General features: G+C 48.5%; 2 protein-coding genes across 5 annotated transcripts in view; one reads left to right on the forward strand and one right to left on the reverse strand.

Annotated features, from left to right (window-relative positions):
- The first annotated feature begins 1,161 nt into the window (after nt 1-1,161).
- On the forward strand, nt 1,162-12,188 carry LOC121302283 (pre-mRNA-processing factor 19-like). Its single transcript, XM_041232139.1, is given in 16 exon segments — nt 1,162-1,287; nt 2,526-2,695; nt 4,443-4,647; nt 5,804-5,877; nt 6,040-6,102; nt 6,212-6,253; nt 7,475-7,549; nt 7,669-7,744; nt 8,264-8,373; nt 8,641-8,796; nt 9,118-9,153; nt 9,155-9,194; nt 9,830-9,915; nt 10,872-11,042; nt 11,512-11,617; nt 11,934-12,188. Coding segments are annotated over 16 exon segments (1,527 nt in total). The 5' UTR covers nt 1,162-1,268; the 3' UTR covers nt 12,032-12,188.
- Nucleotides 12,189-14,264: 2,076 nt separating this feature from the next.
- Nucleotides 14,265-17,054, reverse strand: part of LOC121302216 (GTP-binding nuclear protein Ran) — a 5,834-nt gene continuing 3,044 nt past the window's right edge. For 3 of the 4 annotated variants that reach the window (XM_041232047.1, XM_041232046.1, XM_041232048.1), the window contains 3 exons: nt 15,831-16,018; nt 15,359-15,529; nt 14,265-15,050 (listed from right to left, as the gene is read on the reverse strand). In XM_041232047.1, coding sequence (XP_041087981.1) covers nt 15,006-15,050; nt 15,359-15,529; nt 15,831-16,018 — 404 coding nt within the window. In that variant the 3' untranslated portion in view covers nt 14,265-15,005. The remainder of the gene's footprint in view (nt 15,051-15,358; nt 15,530-15,830; nt 16,019-17,054) is intronic. The other variant, XM_041232049.1, reaches the window with a different exon arrangement.

The raw sequence follows: 17,054 nt of genomic DNA on the forward strand, positions 1-17,054 counted from the left end.
GCATGTGATGAGGCTGGCATGTGATGAGACTGGCATGTGATGAGACTGGCATGTGTTGAGACTGGCATGTGTAGAGACTGGCATGCGATGAGGCTGGCATGTGTTGAGACTGGCATGTGTTGAGACTGGCATGCGATGAGGCTGGCATGTGATGAGGCTGGCATGTGATGAGACTGGCATGTGTAGAGACTGGCATGTGTTGAGACTGGCATGTGATGAGACTGGCATGTGTAGAGACTGGCATGTGTTGAGACTGGCATGCGATGAGGCTGGCATGCGATGAGGCTGGCATGTGTAGAGACTGGCATGTGTAGAGACTGGCATGCGATGAGGCTGGCATGCGATGAGGCTGGCATGTGTAGAGACTGGCATGTGTTGAGACTGGCATGTGTAGAGACTGGCATGCGATGAGGCTGGCATGTGTTGAGACTGGCATGCGATGAGTCGGTATGATCGCTGCTTTCTTTTTTTAACCGGAGCGCTGGGAGCTTGCCTGGGGGCGCGCTGGGGGCTGGTGTAGTTCTCGGTTCCCCTCCGCTGCGCCGAGACGCAGAGAAATTAAAGAGACACGACAAAAATAACAGCGAGGCGTCCTGGAAACGCGAGTCCGGTGTAGCAGTATCCTTTCTAGCTTTCGGTGTTTGTTTGCCTTCTCTCTCCCTCTCCCTTTAAACCTCGATTAAGAGCGGTTAGGTCTCTGTAAGATTAGCGACGCGCTGGAAAGGAATAAACTGACTCGGATTAGAGGCGGGTGGAGACGCAGGTTCAGATAGAGCCCGGGGGGGTGGGGGTCGCTTGTGAGCTCGATCAGGGGGTTAAACACCAGCGCTGTGTTATATTATTACCTCTGTCTTTCGTGCAATATTTGTAATTCATACAGCTGTTAGTATTGTGTGCGGATGTGAGGCGGTGCCGGATTTCCCATTCTCCCAATTCTGATTGGGGGGTGAATCTAAAAACCCGAATCTGGGACCGGACCGGGCTGGGGGGGGAGAAGCGGGACCCGGTCCAACACCGGGGCTCGTCCTGATCGGGGCGGAGGAGCCGAGCGGCGCGGATTGGCGGAATCGGTCCCGGTGGGCGTGCCCGGAGGACCCGGCCCCACCGGAGCTATCCCAGCAGGCAGCGCGGCCGGTTTTTGCAGCGTGGAGAAACCTCGCGTGGGGATTTCCGATTCGGAAGCGTTTTCAGTGCAAGAAAATTAACGATTTAATCGATAATATAAAACGCGGAGAAGTTGTTGAAAGTCGACCCCGGCGCTGTGGAAGATGGCTCTGGTCTGTGCGAGTAAGTTTGCAGCCTGTGTTGCGCGCTTTTCTTCTGCAAAATACGAGACTTTCTTTTTGCAACACGTTAATTAAGGCCCATGCGCTGAGGAATCGCTAATGAATTTATACACGTAAAGCTTCTCAAATAAATTCAGTGGTCTATCTAAAATGTAGTGTTTTGTATGCGTATCGATACTGTTTTTAATTTTAAATATAAAAATATAAATGATTATTTAGTAACATGTCTCTCGTTTCTTATGATAATCATAGAGGGTTATCGTTTTGCGATTTGATTTGCATTAGCTATAGAAACGCTTTGGGGGGGTATATGTATTTTAGATTTAAAAAAAATAATAATGCATTTATTTTTAAAAATGAAAACGCAGGGCTGGTGTGAGTTTCTAACCCTGCTCAAACTCCTGGCTCCTGATCATTGCAATATTAATAATAATAATACTAGACTTCATTGAGGGGAGCTCTGAACCCCAGGACTGGGAGCAGCAGCAGCAGGGCTAGTGTGAGTTTCTAACCCGCCTAACCCTGCTCGAACTCCTGGATTCCTGATCATTGCAATATTAATAATAATAATACTAGACTTCCCTGCTCAAACTCCTGCCTCCTGATCATTGCAATATTAATAAAAATAATAATACTAGACTTCACTGAGGGGAGCTCTGAACCCCAGGACTGGGTGCAGCAGCAGCAGGGCTAGTGTGAGTTTCTAACCCTGCTCAAACTCCTGGCTCCTGATCATTGCAATATTAATAATAATAATACTAGACTTCATTGAGGGGAGTTTCCACTGGAAGTCTTTCTCAGTGTCTTCAGCGTAAATTCAATGGCAATCGTTTCCACTAGAAGTCTTTCTCAGTGTCTTCAGCGTAAATTCAATGGCAATCGTTTCCACTAGAAGTCTTTCTCAGTGTCTTCAGTGTAAATTCAATGGCAATCGTTTCCACTAGAAGTCTTTCTCAGTGTCTTCAGTGTGAATTCAATGACAAACGTTTCCACTAGAAGTCTTTCTCAGTGTCTTCAGCGTAAATTCAATGGCAATCGTTTCCACTAGAAGTCTTTCTCAGTGTCTTCAGTGTAAATTCAATGGCAATCGTTTCCACTAGAAGTCTTTCTCATTGTCTTCAGTGTGAATTCAATGGCAAACGTTTCCACTAGAAGCCTTTCTCATTGTCTCAGTGCTTCTTGCTTGTCTGTATTAAGCCCCGCCTCTCTCGTTTTGCTGTTGCCCCGCCTTCCTTCCAGTCTCCAATGAGGTTCCGGAACACCCCTGCGTGTCGCCGGTGTCCAATCAGGTGTTTGAGCGGCGCTTGATTGAGAAATACATCGCGGAGAACGGGACCGACCCGACCAACGGACAGCCACTGTCTGAGGAGCAGCTGATAGACATCAAAGGTAGTGATGACATCATCACTGCAGTTTAATATCACTGGACTGGAATTACATTGTAACTGCAGTTTAATATCACTGGACTGGACTGGAATTACATTGTAACTGCAGTTTAATATCACTGGACTGGACTGGAATTACATTGTAACTGCAGTTTAATATCACTAGACTGGACTGGAATTACATTGTAACTGCAGTTTAATATCACTAGACTGGGCTGGAATTACATTGTAACTGCAGTTTAATATCACTAGACTGGACTGGAATTACATTGTAACTGCAGTTTAATATCACTAGACTGGACTGGAATTACATTGTAACTGCAGTTTAATATCACTGGACTGGACTGGAATTACATTGTAACTGCAGTTTAATATCACTAGACTGGGCTGGAATTACATTGTAACTGCAGTTTAATATCACTAGACTGGACTGGAATTACATTGTAACTGCAGTTTAATATCACTAGACTGGACTGGAATTACATTGTAACTGCAGTTTAATATCATCACTGGACTGGAATTACATTGTAACTGCAGTTTAATATCACTAGACTGGACTGGAATTACATTGTAACTGCAGTTTAATATCACTAGACTGGACTGGAATTACATTGTAACTGCAGTTTAATATCACTGGACTGGACTGGAATTACATTGTAACTGCAGTTTAATATCACTGGACTGGACTGGAATTACATTGTAACTGCAGTTTAATATCACTGGACTGGACTGGAATTACATTGTAACTGCATTTTAATATCACTAGACTCTCTCGCAGTTTAATATCACTCTCTGGGCTGGAATTAAATTGTAACTGAAGTTTAATATCACTGGACTCATCTCTTTCTCTCGCTCTCAAGCTCGTCAAGAGGCGCAACGTCTCTCATCGGGCGCAACCGAAGTCAGATAGCTCCTAACTGATAGAGCGCTCTCACTCTCGCTACTCTCAGTCGCTCGCTCTCCGGACCCGATTCCAGTCCTCCTCTGAGAGAGAGTAGGACGAGTCCGAGCCTAGCCTCCATCTACTCTCCACTCGAAGTCCCTTCGGAGTTAGCCATGGGTCTTCAATATAGAATGAATGTGAGTGCCTCACAGCCGTCCTGCCTTTCTCCGTCCTCTCTGTGAAGTTTTACATGCATCCCACAGGTGTGTCGATTTCATTCTCCTCTCTGCTCTCTCCTCTCTCCTCTCCTTTAATTACAATTGCATCAATGTGTGTGTGTGCCTCTCTCCTCTCTCCTCTCTCCTCTCTGTGTTCAGGACACATGACGTCCCCACAGGTGTCCACACATTGATGCCTCTCTCTCTCTCTCCTCTCTCTCCTCTCTCCTCTCTGTGTTCAGGATGCAGTGATGCTCCACAGTGTGTGTGTATTGATGCCTCTCTCCTCTCTCCTCTCTCCTCTCTCCTCTCTGTTTTCAGGATGCAGTGATGCTCCACAGTGTGTGTGTATTGATGCCTCTCTCCTCTCTGTGTTCAGGATGCAGTGATGCTCCACAGTGTGTGTGTATTGATGCCTCTCTCCTCTCTCTACTGCCTCCTCTCTGTGTTCAGGATGCAGTGATGCTCCACAGTGTGTGTGTAATTGATAAAACGTCACTCTCTCCTCTCTCACTGTGTTCAGGATGCATGATGCTCCACAGTGTGTGTGTATTGATGCCTCTCCTCTCTCTCTCTCCTCTCTCCTCTCTCCTCTCTGTGTTCAGGATGCAGTGATGCTCCACAGTGTGTGTGTATTGATGCCTCTCTCCTCTCTCCTCTCTGTGTTCAGGATGCAGTGATGCTCCACAGTGTGTGTGTATTGATGCCTCTCTCCTCTCTCCTCTGTGTTCAGGATGCAGTGATGCTCCACAGCTTCACTCTTCGACAGCAGCTGCAGACGGCTCGTCAGGAGCTCTCTCACGCCCTCTACCAGCACGACGCGGCCTGCAGGGTCATCGCCCGGCTCACCAAGGAGGTCACCGCCGCCAGAGAGGGTGAGCGCCCGGCCGCGGAGTCTGTGCGTGTGTTTGTGTGTGTCTCTGTATCTGTGTGTGTCTCTGTATCTGTGTGTGTGCGTGTCTGTGTCTCTCTGTATCTGTGTGCGTGTCTGTGTCTCTCTATCACTCTCACTCGACAGCAGCTGCATACGGCTTCTTCAGAAGCTTCTCTCACCAAACACACACAGAGACATAGACGAGTCCCCACGTCGTCACCTAGGTGGTCTGCACACGCACAGAGGGGTAGAGACGTAGACACGGTCACAGACACATGGTGTCTTGTGTCTGTCAAACACATCCACGTCACTGTTTGTCTGTCAGTGTCCTCACAGAGACATCAGTACATAGTGTCAACAAGTCACATCTGTGTGTGTATGTGTCTGCTATCTGTTGTCTGTGTAGTATCTGTGTCTGTCTGTCTCCCTCTATCTGTGTGTGTGTGTCTGTGTGTCTCTATCTGTGTGCGTGTCTGTGTGTCTCTGTATCTGTCTCTATCTGTGTGTCTGTGTCTCTATCTGTGTTTGTGTATTTGTTTGTCTGTCTATCTTTGTCTGTGTGTCTCTGTATCTGTGTGCGTGTCTGTGTGTCTCTCTGTGTGTGTGTGCGTGTCTGTGTGTCTCTGTATCTGTGTGCGTGTCTGTGTCTCTCTGTATCTGTGTGTGTGTCTGTGTCTCTCTGTGTCTGTGTGCGTGTCTGTGTGTCTCTGTATCTGTGTGCGTGTCTGTGTGTCTCTATCTGTGTTGCTGTGTTGTCCCGGTTTGTCTGTCTAGCTTTTGATCTGTGTGTCTCATATCTGGTGTGTGCGTGTCTGTGTGGTCCTACTGTGATTGAGACATAGTGTCTCTGTGTCAGCTCTGTATGCACGTTTGTGTCTATCGCAAAGACTGTGTTTGTGTCTGTTATCTATACTTTGTTTGTGTATCTCTCATTGTCGTACCTGTGTCTCATCCTGTGTTCGTGCATATGTGGCGTGTACACACTGTGTGTCCTCTGGGTCTTATCTAGCTGTGTTGTCTATCTATTTCAGTCTTGTGCAAGTCTGTGTGTCCTCTGTCTTTTTGTGTGTAACAAGTTTAAAATGAAACATGTGCTTCTCAACAGCAGAAGTCTCTCTCTCTCTCTCTCTCTCTCTCTCTCTCTCTCTCGCTCTCAGCTTTGGCGACGCTGAAGCCTCAAGCTGGATTGGCTGTCCCTCAGACAGTCCCCACCTCCCAGCCCACTGCTGTGGTGAGTCTCATTGGCTACCCCCGTCTGTCAATCACAGCTTGGTCCAGATGGCCTCCTGTGTGACCCCTCAATTGTCCCTTTCTGAGTTTCTTTGAGATTTTGACTCCTGTGCCCTGATTGGCTGTCCTGTGTTTTTTTTTTTTTTTTTTTTTGGGGGTACAGGGTGCCGGCGAGCCGATGGAAATGGGGGAGCAGGTCGGCATGACCCCGGATATCATTCAGAAGGTGAGAGGTCATCAAACTCCAGAGAACACGTCGGTTTCACACGCTGTCTGTGTCTGTCTGTCTCCCTGTCTCCCTGTCTCCCTGTTTAATGACCTCCTCTGTGTTTCAGCTTCAAGACAAGGCCACTGTGCTTACCACCGAGCGAAAGAAGGTAAGATTTTGTTTTTCATTAAAAAAAAAAAACATCTTTACTGCTTTTCTCTGAAGTTGAAGGTTTTATTATATTAATAAGAATTATTCTTCAGTATAAACTGTAGCTCTTCTTTCTCCAGTGCTGTGTATTATTGTTCTCAGGTGTTGGCGTTTCTTGTGTTAGTTTGTTTGGGTCTGCTCTCTGTTCTTTCACGCTCTTTCTTGTGGGTGTTTCAGTTTGATTTCAGGTGCAGCTTTTGATCTGCCTGCTGTGATTGAAAGTGTAGAAACTAACCTTTCTCTTCTTCCTCATTCTCTTCCTTTCTCCTCTGCTCTCCCATTCCCTCTCTATTCTCTTCCCCTCCCCTCCCTATCTCTCTCCCTCCTTCTCTCTCTCCTCACTCCCCTCTCCATTCTCTCTCTCCCTCCCTCCTCCTCCTTCCTTCCTCCCTCTCTCACTCCCTCCCCCCCTCTCCCTCCCCCTCGCCCCCGCTCCCTCCCCCTCATTCTCGCTCTCGACTCTCCTCCCGAGCCTCTCTACCTCAGAAGAGGAGTAGGGAGGGGAGAGAGGGAAGGAGAAAAGAGAGAGCCTTCATCTCTCCTCACCTCCCCCTCCATTCTCTCTCTCCTCCCGATCCCTCCTCTCTCTCTCCCTCTCTCTCTCTCTCCTCCCCCTCTCTCTCCTCTCCCTCCCTCCCTCTCTCTCTCTCCCTCCTCCTCCCTCCTCCCTCATTCTCTCTACTCTCCCCTTCTCTCTCTGTCATCTCTCTCCCTCCTTCTCTCTCTCCTCACTCCCCTCTCCATTCTCTCTCTCTCTCTCCCTCCTCCTCCTTCCTTCTCTCTCCTCTCTCTCTCCCTCTCTCCCTCCCCCCCCTCTCCTCTCCCCCTCATTCTCCTCCTCTCAACATCTTCTCTCCCTCCTTCTCTCTCTCTCTCTCCTCTCCCTCCTCCTTCTCTCTCTCTCTCTCTCCCTCTCTCCTCTCTCCCTCCCTCCCCTCCTCTCTCTCTCCTCCCCCCTCTCTCCCTCTCTCTCTCTCCTCTCCCCTCTCTCTCTCTGTCATCTCTCTCCCTCCTTCTCTCTCTCCTCACTCCCCTCTCCATTCTCTCTCTCTCCTCCCTCCTCCTCCTTCCTCCCTCCCTCTCTCACTCCCTCCCCCCCTCCCCCTCCCCCTCTATTTCATTCTCTCTCCTCTCTCACTCCCCCCCCCCCCCTCTCTCTCTCTCTCTCTCTCTCTCTCAGAGAGGGAAGACAGTTCCAGAAGAGCTGGTTCGCTCGGAGGATCTCAGTAAATACAGACAGGTCGCTTCACATGCGGTGAGTTCTTCTTGTTTGTTATTTTTTAATCGCGTCTCAATTTGAAAATTCTAGCTGCTGCTAAACTTTTTTTTAAAGATTCTTATAAAATAGTAATCCTTTTATTTATTTTTCCCCAGGGTATCCATAGCGCCAGTATCCCAGGAATCCTTGCGCTTGACCTTTGCCCCTCGGACACCAGCAAAGTTCTCACAGGTAAGCAGATTTGCTGTGGTTCTGTGCAGGGCTGTGTATCAGTGTTATACAGTGCGATCCTGCCAGCATTGCCCTGCGCACAGCACAGCACAGCCAGGCTCTGCCCAGCACACAGCAGGCAATGCCAGCGCACTAGATTCCAGCTCTATATAGACCCCATGCTGGGCAGCTGCTGTGGTTCTGTGCAGGGCTGTGTATCAGTGTTATACAGTGCGATCCTGCCAGCATTGCCCTGTGCACAGCACAGCACAGCCAGGCTCTGCCCAGCACACAGCAGGCAATGCCAGCGCACTAGATTCCAGCTCTATATAGACCCCATGTTGGGTAGCTGCTGTGGTTCTGTGCAGGGCTGTGTATCAGTGTTATACAGTGCGATCCTGCCAGCATTGCCCTGTGCACAGCACAGCACAGCCAGGCTCTGCCCAGCACACAGCAGGCAATGCCAGCGCACTAGATTCCAGCTCTATATAGACAGTGTGGTCTGGCCCCCCTGTCTCACGCTCTCCTCTCTCTGTTCAGGAGGTGCTGATAAGAATGTGGTCGTGTTTGATAAGAATGCTGAGCACATCATTGCCACGCTGAAGGGCCACTCCAAGAGAGTCACCAGCGTGGTGTACCACCCCTCCCAGGTGAGCCAGCACTGTACCCCCCCCCTCCCTCCCCCTCGTCAGTGTATAATCCCCCCTCTTCCTCCCTCCCCCTCGTCAGTGTATAATCCCCCCTCTTCCTCTCTCTCTCGTCAGTGTATAATCCCCCCTAATCCTCTCTCTCTCTCTCTCGTCAGTGTATAATCCCCCCTCTTCCTCTCTCTCTTCCTTTCTTTTGTCAGTGTATAATTCCCCCTCTTCCTCTCTTGTCATTGTATAATCTCTCTCTCTCTCTCTCTCACTCTCTAGTCGGTGGTGTTCTCTGCCTCTCCCGACGCCACGATTCGGATCTGGTCGGTTCCATCCCAGTCCTGTGTTCAGGTGGTTCGGGCTCACGAGGGCCCGGTGACAGGGCTGAGTCTTCACGCCACAGGGGACTACCTGCTGAGCGCCTCCGAGGACCAGGTGAGACACACAAAGACACCTCCAATACACGCTCTATACCTGCCGAGGACCAGGTGAGACACACAGAGACTGATCTAGTCCTGGTTTCACTAGGAGTTTAATACGAAGACACACCTGAGCTTGTTCCCTAGACACACTGGGGCTAATCAAGCTGGTAGTGAAACCTGGACTGGATCACACAGCTGTGCAATAGGAGTCTGATTCCCAGCCCTGTGGGTGTTACTTGGTATCCTGTTTAGAGATCCAGACTTGGTGTCTGATGCTGTGTTAACGTAGCACAAGGTTATCCTGTTATTATATATATATTTCTTTCTTTCTCAGTATTGGGCTTTCTCTGATGTGCAGACCGGACGAATTTGGTTTAGTGACTAAGGTCACTGATGAAACCGCTGGCTGTGGTGAGCGAGGGTGGGGGGTGGGGGGGTGGGGGGGGTATTAAATTAAACTGTTACAGAGAGCCTCGCTGCTCCAGCGCTTAGAGAAGGGGACTTGATACCAGGAGGCTGAAATCCCAGCTCAGCCCCTGACTCACTGTGTGTGTGTGAGAGACCCTGAGCGAGTCACTGAACCTCCTTGTGCTCCGTCCTTCGGATGAGACGCCAAACAAACGAGGTCCTATTGGAAGAGACTCTGCAGCAGCCCCTGACTCACTGTGTGTGTGTGTGAGACCCTGAGCAAGTCACTGAACCTCCTTGTGCTCCGTCCTTCGGATGAGACGCCAAACAAACGAGGTCCTATTGGAAGAGACTCTGCAGCAGCCCCTGACTCACTGTGTGTGTGTGTGAGAGACCCTGAGCGAGTCACTGAACCTCCTTGTGCTCCATCCTTCAGATGAGACGCCAAACAAACGAGGTCCTATTGGAAGAGACTCTGCAGCAGCAGCAGTTGTTGATGATGCAGAGTTCACCCCCCTGGTCTCTGCAAGTCTCTTTGACTAAAAGCCTCCTCTGAACGACCAGATGATAATTTACAATAGTAAAGTTTGTAAGGAATGCGTTTTTAAAATTTTTAATTTTATTTTTAACCCCTTCAGCGCTGACCTGTGCCCAGTTCCACCCCGACGGTCTCATCTTTGGAACTGGAACCCTGGACTCGCAGATTAAGATCTGGGACTTGAAGGTGAGCGAGGCCGTCCGCGCGGTCATCCTGTTGACACTGCTGTGGCGGGTGTTTAAAAATATAATAAAATTGCCAGTTATATTAATAAGTACAAATCAGACCTGGGAATAAAATATATATATATATATTCACACACTTATATACCTTATATTTTTACTGTGCTGCCCACACACACACACACACATACAGAGAGAGAAACACACAAAGATACAGAGAGAGAGAGAAACATACACACAAAGAGAGATAGACACACAGAAAAAAAAGTATTATAGTAAGTACGACTTCAGACCTGGGACTGAATATATATTCTATATATTTTTAATTTAAAATGATGTGATATTCCAAAGAATTAAATATTTTAAGCATGTAGTTAATGTGTTTTTGTAAATATTGCAGTATTTTTGATTTCTGTTTCCTATACAATATATATATATATATATATATATATATATATATATATATATATGTATGTATCAGTGTGACTGTTTTGTCTCATTTCAAGTTTTTGATGTGAAATCTATTTTAGTATTCTGTTATATACTAACTAGAGTGTGACTGTTTTGTTTCAAGTTTTGATGTGAAATCTATTTTAGTATTCTGTTACAATCTGGAGGGTGGTTGTGTAGAGAGACGGCTCTCAGCGGTGTTGTGATGTGGAGTCTCTGTGTTGTTGATCTGGAGGGTGGTTGTGTAGAGAGACGGCTCTCAGCGGTGTTGTGATGTGGAGCCTCTGTTTTGTTGATCTGGAGGGGGGGTTGTGTAGAGAGACGGCTCTCAGCGGTGTTGTGATGTGGAGTCTCTGTGGTGTTGATCTGGAGGGGGGGTTGTGTAGAAAGACGGCTCTCAGCGGTGTTGTGATGTGGAGTCTCTGTGGTGTTGATCTGGAGGGGTGGTTGTGTAGAGAGACGCCTCTCACCCGTGTTGGTTTTGGTCTCGTTGTTTCGTGTGTTCCTCAGGAGCGCACGAACGTGGCGAACTTCCCCGGCCACTCGGGTCCCATCACCACCATCGCCTTCTCTGAGAACGGATACTACCTGGCAACCACAGCGGACGACTCCTCCGTCAAACTGTGGGATCTGAGGAAGCTCAAGAACTTCAAGACCATCCAGCTGGACGACAACTACGAGGTGGGGAGGAGGGGAGAGGGGGAAGAGAAAGGAAAAGAGGCGGTTAGAGAAAGGGGAGCGGGTGAGGAAAGAGGGGGAGAAAGGAGGAGAGGGAACAGAGGGTGAGGAGGGTTTGGTGTAGGGGAGAAGGGAGAGAAAGGGGAGAGGGTGTGGTGGAGGGGAAGGGAGAGAAGGGGAGAGGTAGTTGGTGGAGGGGAGATGGGAAGGGAGGAGAGTGTTCTCTAGAGGGAAGGGAAAGGAGGAAGGAAGATCCTCTGTGGTGGAGGGAGAGGTGGGGAGGGGAAGAACGGAGGGGATGAGGAATGAGAAAGAGGGGAAAGGGAGGATACTCTTCTGGAGGGTGTAGTGGAGGGGAGGGGGGGGCGAGGAAGTAAGGGGGGAGAGACTTCCATTTTCACAGCTCTCTAGAGAAGCGTTGATTCTTCTACCAAACATTTATGGTTTTGTATTTTTCGTTAATTTTTCCCAGGTGAAATCTCTCATCTTTGATCAGAGCGGCACCTACCTGGCTATTGGGGGAACAGACATCCGAATTTACATGTGCAAGCAGTGGTCTGAGGTGCTGAGTTTCACAGGTACAGAAATAACACACCCAGCTAGAGCTAGGAGGTGAGAGAATGGATTTTAAAGATGGTCAGCGCTCCTGTAAAGGGAGGGGCCAGTGATCCTGTTAATAAAGCTAATAAGAGGTGAGAGAATGGATTTTAAAGATGGTCAGCGCTCCTGTAAAGGGAGGGGCCAGTGATCCTGTTAATAAAGCTAATAAGAGGTGAGAGAATGGATTTTAAAGATGGTCAGTGCTCCTGTAAAGGGAGGGGCCAGTGATCCTGTTAATAAAGCTAGTAAGAGGTGAGAGTGCATTTTGAAGTCTTTGTTTTCTGTTCTCTGTAGAGCACGGGGGGGTCGTCACTGGGGTGGCGTTCGGCCAGCACGCCCAGTTCCTCACCTCCACTGGGATGGATCGAAGTCTCCGGTTTTACAGCCTGTGAGAGAAGCCGCCAGCTCTCCCCCTGCTGGACAACAGCGGTGCTGCAGCAGAGCAGCACTGTACAGTTTGAATACGACTTTGCTGTGACACACACACACACACACACACACACACAGTGTGAGACGCACACACAGACATACAGAGATATAGAGAGACACATACACAGATAGATACAGAGAGATACATACACACACAGTATGAGACACACACAGACATAGAGATGTAGAGAGAAAGACACACACACACAGATACATAGAGAGAGAGACATACACACAGAGATACATACAGAGATAGATACACACACACACAGACTGGTACACTATCAAATCTGTGCTAACTGCAGTAGCTATATAGAATCTGATTCCCCTGTCCAGTCGGAGCTCTCCACAGACAAGGGTCCCTGCTGTCCATCGAGGCTGGTCCCCCCCTGTTCAGAGGGGGAACGAGTGAAGACTAAGGGACATGCAAGCCTTCGATAGGAACTTTTCCCAACATTGGTGTGAGGATCGATCGCTGCGCCTCAGAGACTCTGCGGAGAGAAGGGAGACACCCCACAGACCCCAGCTGCTGCTTCTCTCTCTTCCCTCGCTTCACGAGCGACTGGGTGCCCCCCGGGAAATGATGCCGACGCCCCTGCGCTCGTGGAGAGCCCGCCTCCGCACCCCCACCCCCCCCACCCCCCACCCCCCCCCCCACCCCCGCTTCGATCCCACGACCAGAAGAGGGCGTTGAAACTTTTGAAACAACGGTTCTGTTTTGGCGATACGATGAACTAGACCCTGGATTGAAGAGAGGCATTCGCTTTAATTAGTTTAAAATTGACGCTTGACGCTTTTATTGACTTGGGCTTTCTTTCAGAGCTGAAAACAATTAAAAAGGTTTAATTGAACCAAATTTATCGGTTCGTTCAGGGTCTGGTTCTTTGAGCGCTCGATTGGAATGAAGAGAGTACACAGGGGGCTCTCCCAGGATTGGGAAGCACGGGGGGGGGGGGGGGGGGGGGGGGGGGGGGGGGGGGGGTGGACTGGCGAAGGGTGGTGGGTCTCCCCTGGGAAGATTAACTGAAGGCAAGAGCATTCAACTGGCCACTCTTTCTTTCTCTGTCTCTTCTCTTTCTCTTGTCTGTCTCCTTTCCCTCTCCCTTTGTCTTCCCTTCTTTCCTTTCTGTCTCTTGCTCTGTCTCTCCCCCTATCTTTGTCCCCCTCTATCGCTCTCACTCTCTCTTCTCCATCTCTCTCTCCCTGTCTCTCTCTTATTTAATGAAGGTAGTGTTTGTTTCATCAGGTTTAGTTTTGTGTGTGTAGTTTGCTTAGTATTTTTTTAAGGAGTTTTGTAAAAAATAAAGTGTTTTTTTTTTTTTTTTTTTTTTTAAGTGAGATTTGATGAGGGGGGGTGGCGGTGTTGTTATCTGAAAATACTGAAGACTTTTTTGTAATCGGGTTTGATTAAAATTTGGAAGGAAAGCTGGAAGGTAATTTTTTGAGAGAGAGAATTTGAATTGGACCGGAATTATTTTATTTTTTGTAAACAGGTCTTGTTTTCCAGGAAGTAAAAAAAATTAAAACAGTCAGCCTAAAATGCCATTTTAATAAAGTCGCTTCAGTGGAAGAATATAGTTTTGTGTCTCTTTGTTTTTGGTGACTGGTCTGGGTCTGAGAGCTTTGATCATCCTCTGTGTTGCCGGACAGAAACCCTGCTGTAAATGGTGGGGGGGGGGGGGGGGGGGGTAAATTTATCCCCTGCCAGCCATCAGAGGTGTGGCTGCTCCCATCAGGTAATTGGTGCTAATTGGGGAGGCCTCGTCTATATTTGGAAGGAGAAATCCGTTGTCTCAGGGAGGCAGTTTGGCAAGTCTTATCTGTTCAGCAAAGGGGAACGCCAGCCTGACCTCGGTTTATACATTTCCACTAGAAGTCTCTCAGCGTCTTCTGTGTAAATTCAATGGCAAACAAATTCAAAGGGTCTCACACACACACACAGTGACAGTGAGTCCTCAGCCGTGCTGACCCTCTTCCAGGAGTCCCATTCTCGTGACCTCGTTTGTTTGGCGTCTCATCCGAAGGACGGAGCACAAGGAGGTTCAGTGACTCGCTCAGGGTCTCTCACACACACACAGTGAGTCAGGGGCTGCTGCAGAGTCTCTTCCAATAGGACCTCGTTTGTTTGGCGTCTCGTCCGAAGGACGCAGCACAAGGAGGTTCAGTGACTCGCTCAGGGTCTCTCACACACACACATACAGTGAGTCGGGCTGAGCTGGGATTTGACCCTCCTGAACAGGATTGTGTGTGTGTGTGTGTGTATTCAGTTGTAAAGGGAAGTGTGTTTTTAGATGTTCTGCTGTTGAAATGTGACACGTTGCTAGTGACAGGGTGTTTGTTGTCGCAGTGGGAAGGTGTGAAACCAGTTTGTCTCAAACAGTCACTTTGCACTGGGACTGCGTCTCTCCACGACAGAGAGAGATTCATCTCTGATTATAAAAACGTTTTAATTCAAGTAATGAAAGCACGCACAGCACACATTTTTGGTTCCTAAGTTTCATTTTAGAGATTTTTATGTAGATATGCTTTTTTTTTAAGATTCTGTTCTAATGAAAGCAGGACTGGATGCCCCTGCTGTCGAATGGCAGTTTCGCAGCCCTGCTCTGCCCAGCTCTGTCATTCAATTTCTCATGCTAGCAAACCTACAATAATGTAATTCTACATCTTTCTGATGTGACTTTAATTTTTTTAAGTGCTGTTTGCTGCATATAATTTAACCAAGAGAGGAGGGAGCGAGAGATGACAGGGAGGGAGAAGAGAGGAGGGAGCGAGAGATGACAGGGAGGGAGAAGAGAGGAGGGAGCGAGAGATGACAGAAGGAGGGAGAAGAGAGGAGGGAACGAGAGATGACAGTGAGAGAGAGGGGCTTTGGTTCAGAATGTTCAAACAGGGAAACTCCGCCCCCCTCTGGAATCCTAAGGGTTGAGGTTCGGTAGGTCAGAGGTCGTCGTCCTCATCTGGTAATGCCGTTTCCGAAGCGACCTGAATAAGGACAGACGAGAACATTATTACAATGCTCAGATAAAGAAGGACATTGAGCAGATCCACGCTGAAGCAGCCTGTGGGGAGAGTAACAGACCCCTCTCGCTCTGTGTGTGTGTCTACTAATCAGTTTCTGTGTCCATCGCTCACTGTGTGTGTAATTCCACCTCCCCTCCTCCAGGGGGCAGAGTCCCTGTTCCCTCACCTTCAGGTCCCCTTCATATTGCTCTGCTCTGTTTATGTCTGTATCACACAGTGTGTGTAATTCCCCTCCCCTCCTCCAGGGGGCACTGTCCCTGTTCCCTCACCTTCAGGTCCCGCTCATATTGGGCTGCCAGTGCGGGGTCCATGGAAACCTCGGGCGGGGCCAGCGCTGGCATGGCAACGAACTCCAGGTTGGGGTCACCGATCAACTTCCTGCCCAGCCACAGAAAGGGCTTCTCAAAGTTATAGTTACTCTTCGCAGAGATATCGTAGTACTGAGAGTGAGGGAGAGAGGAGGAGGAGGAGGAGAGGGAGGAGAGGAGGAGGGAGAGGGAGAGGAGGAGGAGGAGGAGGGGGAGAGGGGAGGGGAGAGGATAATGATAGAGGGGGAGATGTATTAGAGAGAGGAGAGGAGAGGATAATGATAGAGGGGGAGATGTATTAGAGAGAGGAGAGGATAATGATAGAGGTGGAGATGTATTAGAGAGGAGAGGATGATGATAGAGAGGTGGAGATGTATTAGACAGAGGAGAGCTATTCTCAGTTATAGTTATAGAGGGGGAGGGAGGGCTGTACCTGCAGGTTCTTCTTCCTGTGGAACACGATGGATTTCGCCTTCACTTTGCGCTCCTTGATATCCACTTTGTTGCCACACAGCACAATGGGAATGTTTTCACAGACGCGCACCAGGTCGCGGTGCCAGTTGGGGACGTTTTTGTAGGTGACACGCGACGTGACGTCAAACATGATTACAGCACACTGAGCTGGGAGAGTTAGGCGAGCATTGGAAACCATACTGGAAAAAACCACTGGAAACTAACACTGACAGAAAACTTACCCCTAGCAAAAGCACAGTAAAGTGAAAGCATGGTAAAGCATAGGGAAGCATTGTAAAGCACAGAGAGGTCTGGTAAAGCATAGGGAAGCATTGTAAAGCACAGAGAGGTCTGGTAAAGCATAGGGAAGCATTGTAAAGCACAGAGAGGTCTGGTAAAGCATTGGGAAGCATTGTAAAGCACAGGGAAGCATTGTAAAGCACAGAGAGGTCTGGTAAAGCATTGGGAAGCATTGTAAAGCACAGAGAGGTCTGGTAAAGCATAGGGAAGCATTGTAAAGCACAGAGAGGTCTGGTAAAGCATTGGGAAGCATTGTAAAGCACAGAGAGGTGTGGTAAAGCATAGGGAAGCATTGTAAAGCACAGAGAGGTCTGGTAAAGCATTGGGAAGCATTGTAAAGCACAGAGAGGTCTGGTAAAGCATAGGGAAGCATTGTAAAGCACAGGGAAGTATTGTCTCTCTGTATTGATTGTGTATTGACCCCTCTCTCTCTCTCATCTCTGTATTGTACTGTGCTGACCTTTGTACAGAATGTATTGATAACCACATACTGAGAGAGCTCTCACATACTCATTGACTGTGTCTGACCGTGAGACCTCTCTCTCTCTCTCTCTGTATTGACTGTGTATTGACCTCTCTCTCTGTATTGATTGTGTATTAACCTCTCTCTCCCTCTGTATTGTGTACTGATCTCTCTCTCTCTCTCTGTATTATGTATTGACCCCTCTCTCTATGTATTGATTGTGTATTGACCCCTCTCTCTCTCTGTATTGACTGTGTATTGACCTCTCTCTCTCTCTCTCTGTATTGATTGTGTATTGACCTCTCTCTCTGTATTGATTGTGTATTGACCCCTCTCTCTGTATTGTCTAGACCCCTCTCTCTGTATTGTGTATTGATCTCTCTCTCTCTGTATTGTGTACTGATCTCTCTTTCTCTGTCTGTATTGTGTATTGATTTCTCT

The sequence above is a fragment of the Polyodon spathula genome, chromosome 29 (assembly GCF_017654505.1).
Source record: "Polyodon spathula isolate WHYD16114869_AA chromosome 29, ASM1765450v1, whole genome shotgun sequence".
Classification (NCBI taxonomy): domain Eukaryota; kingdom Metazoa; phylum Chordata; class Actinopteri; order Acipenseriformes; family Polyodontidae; genus Polyodon; species Polyodon spathula.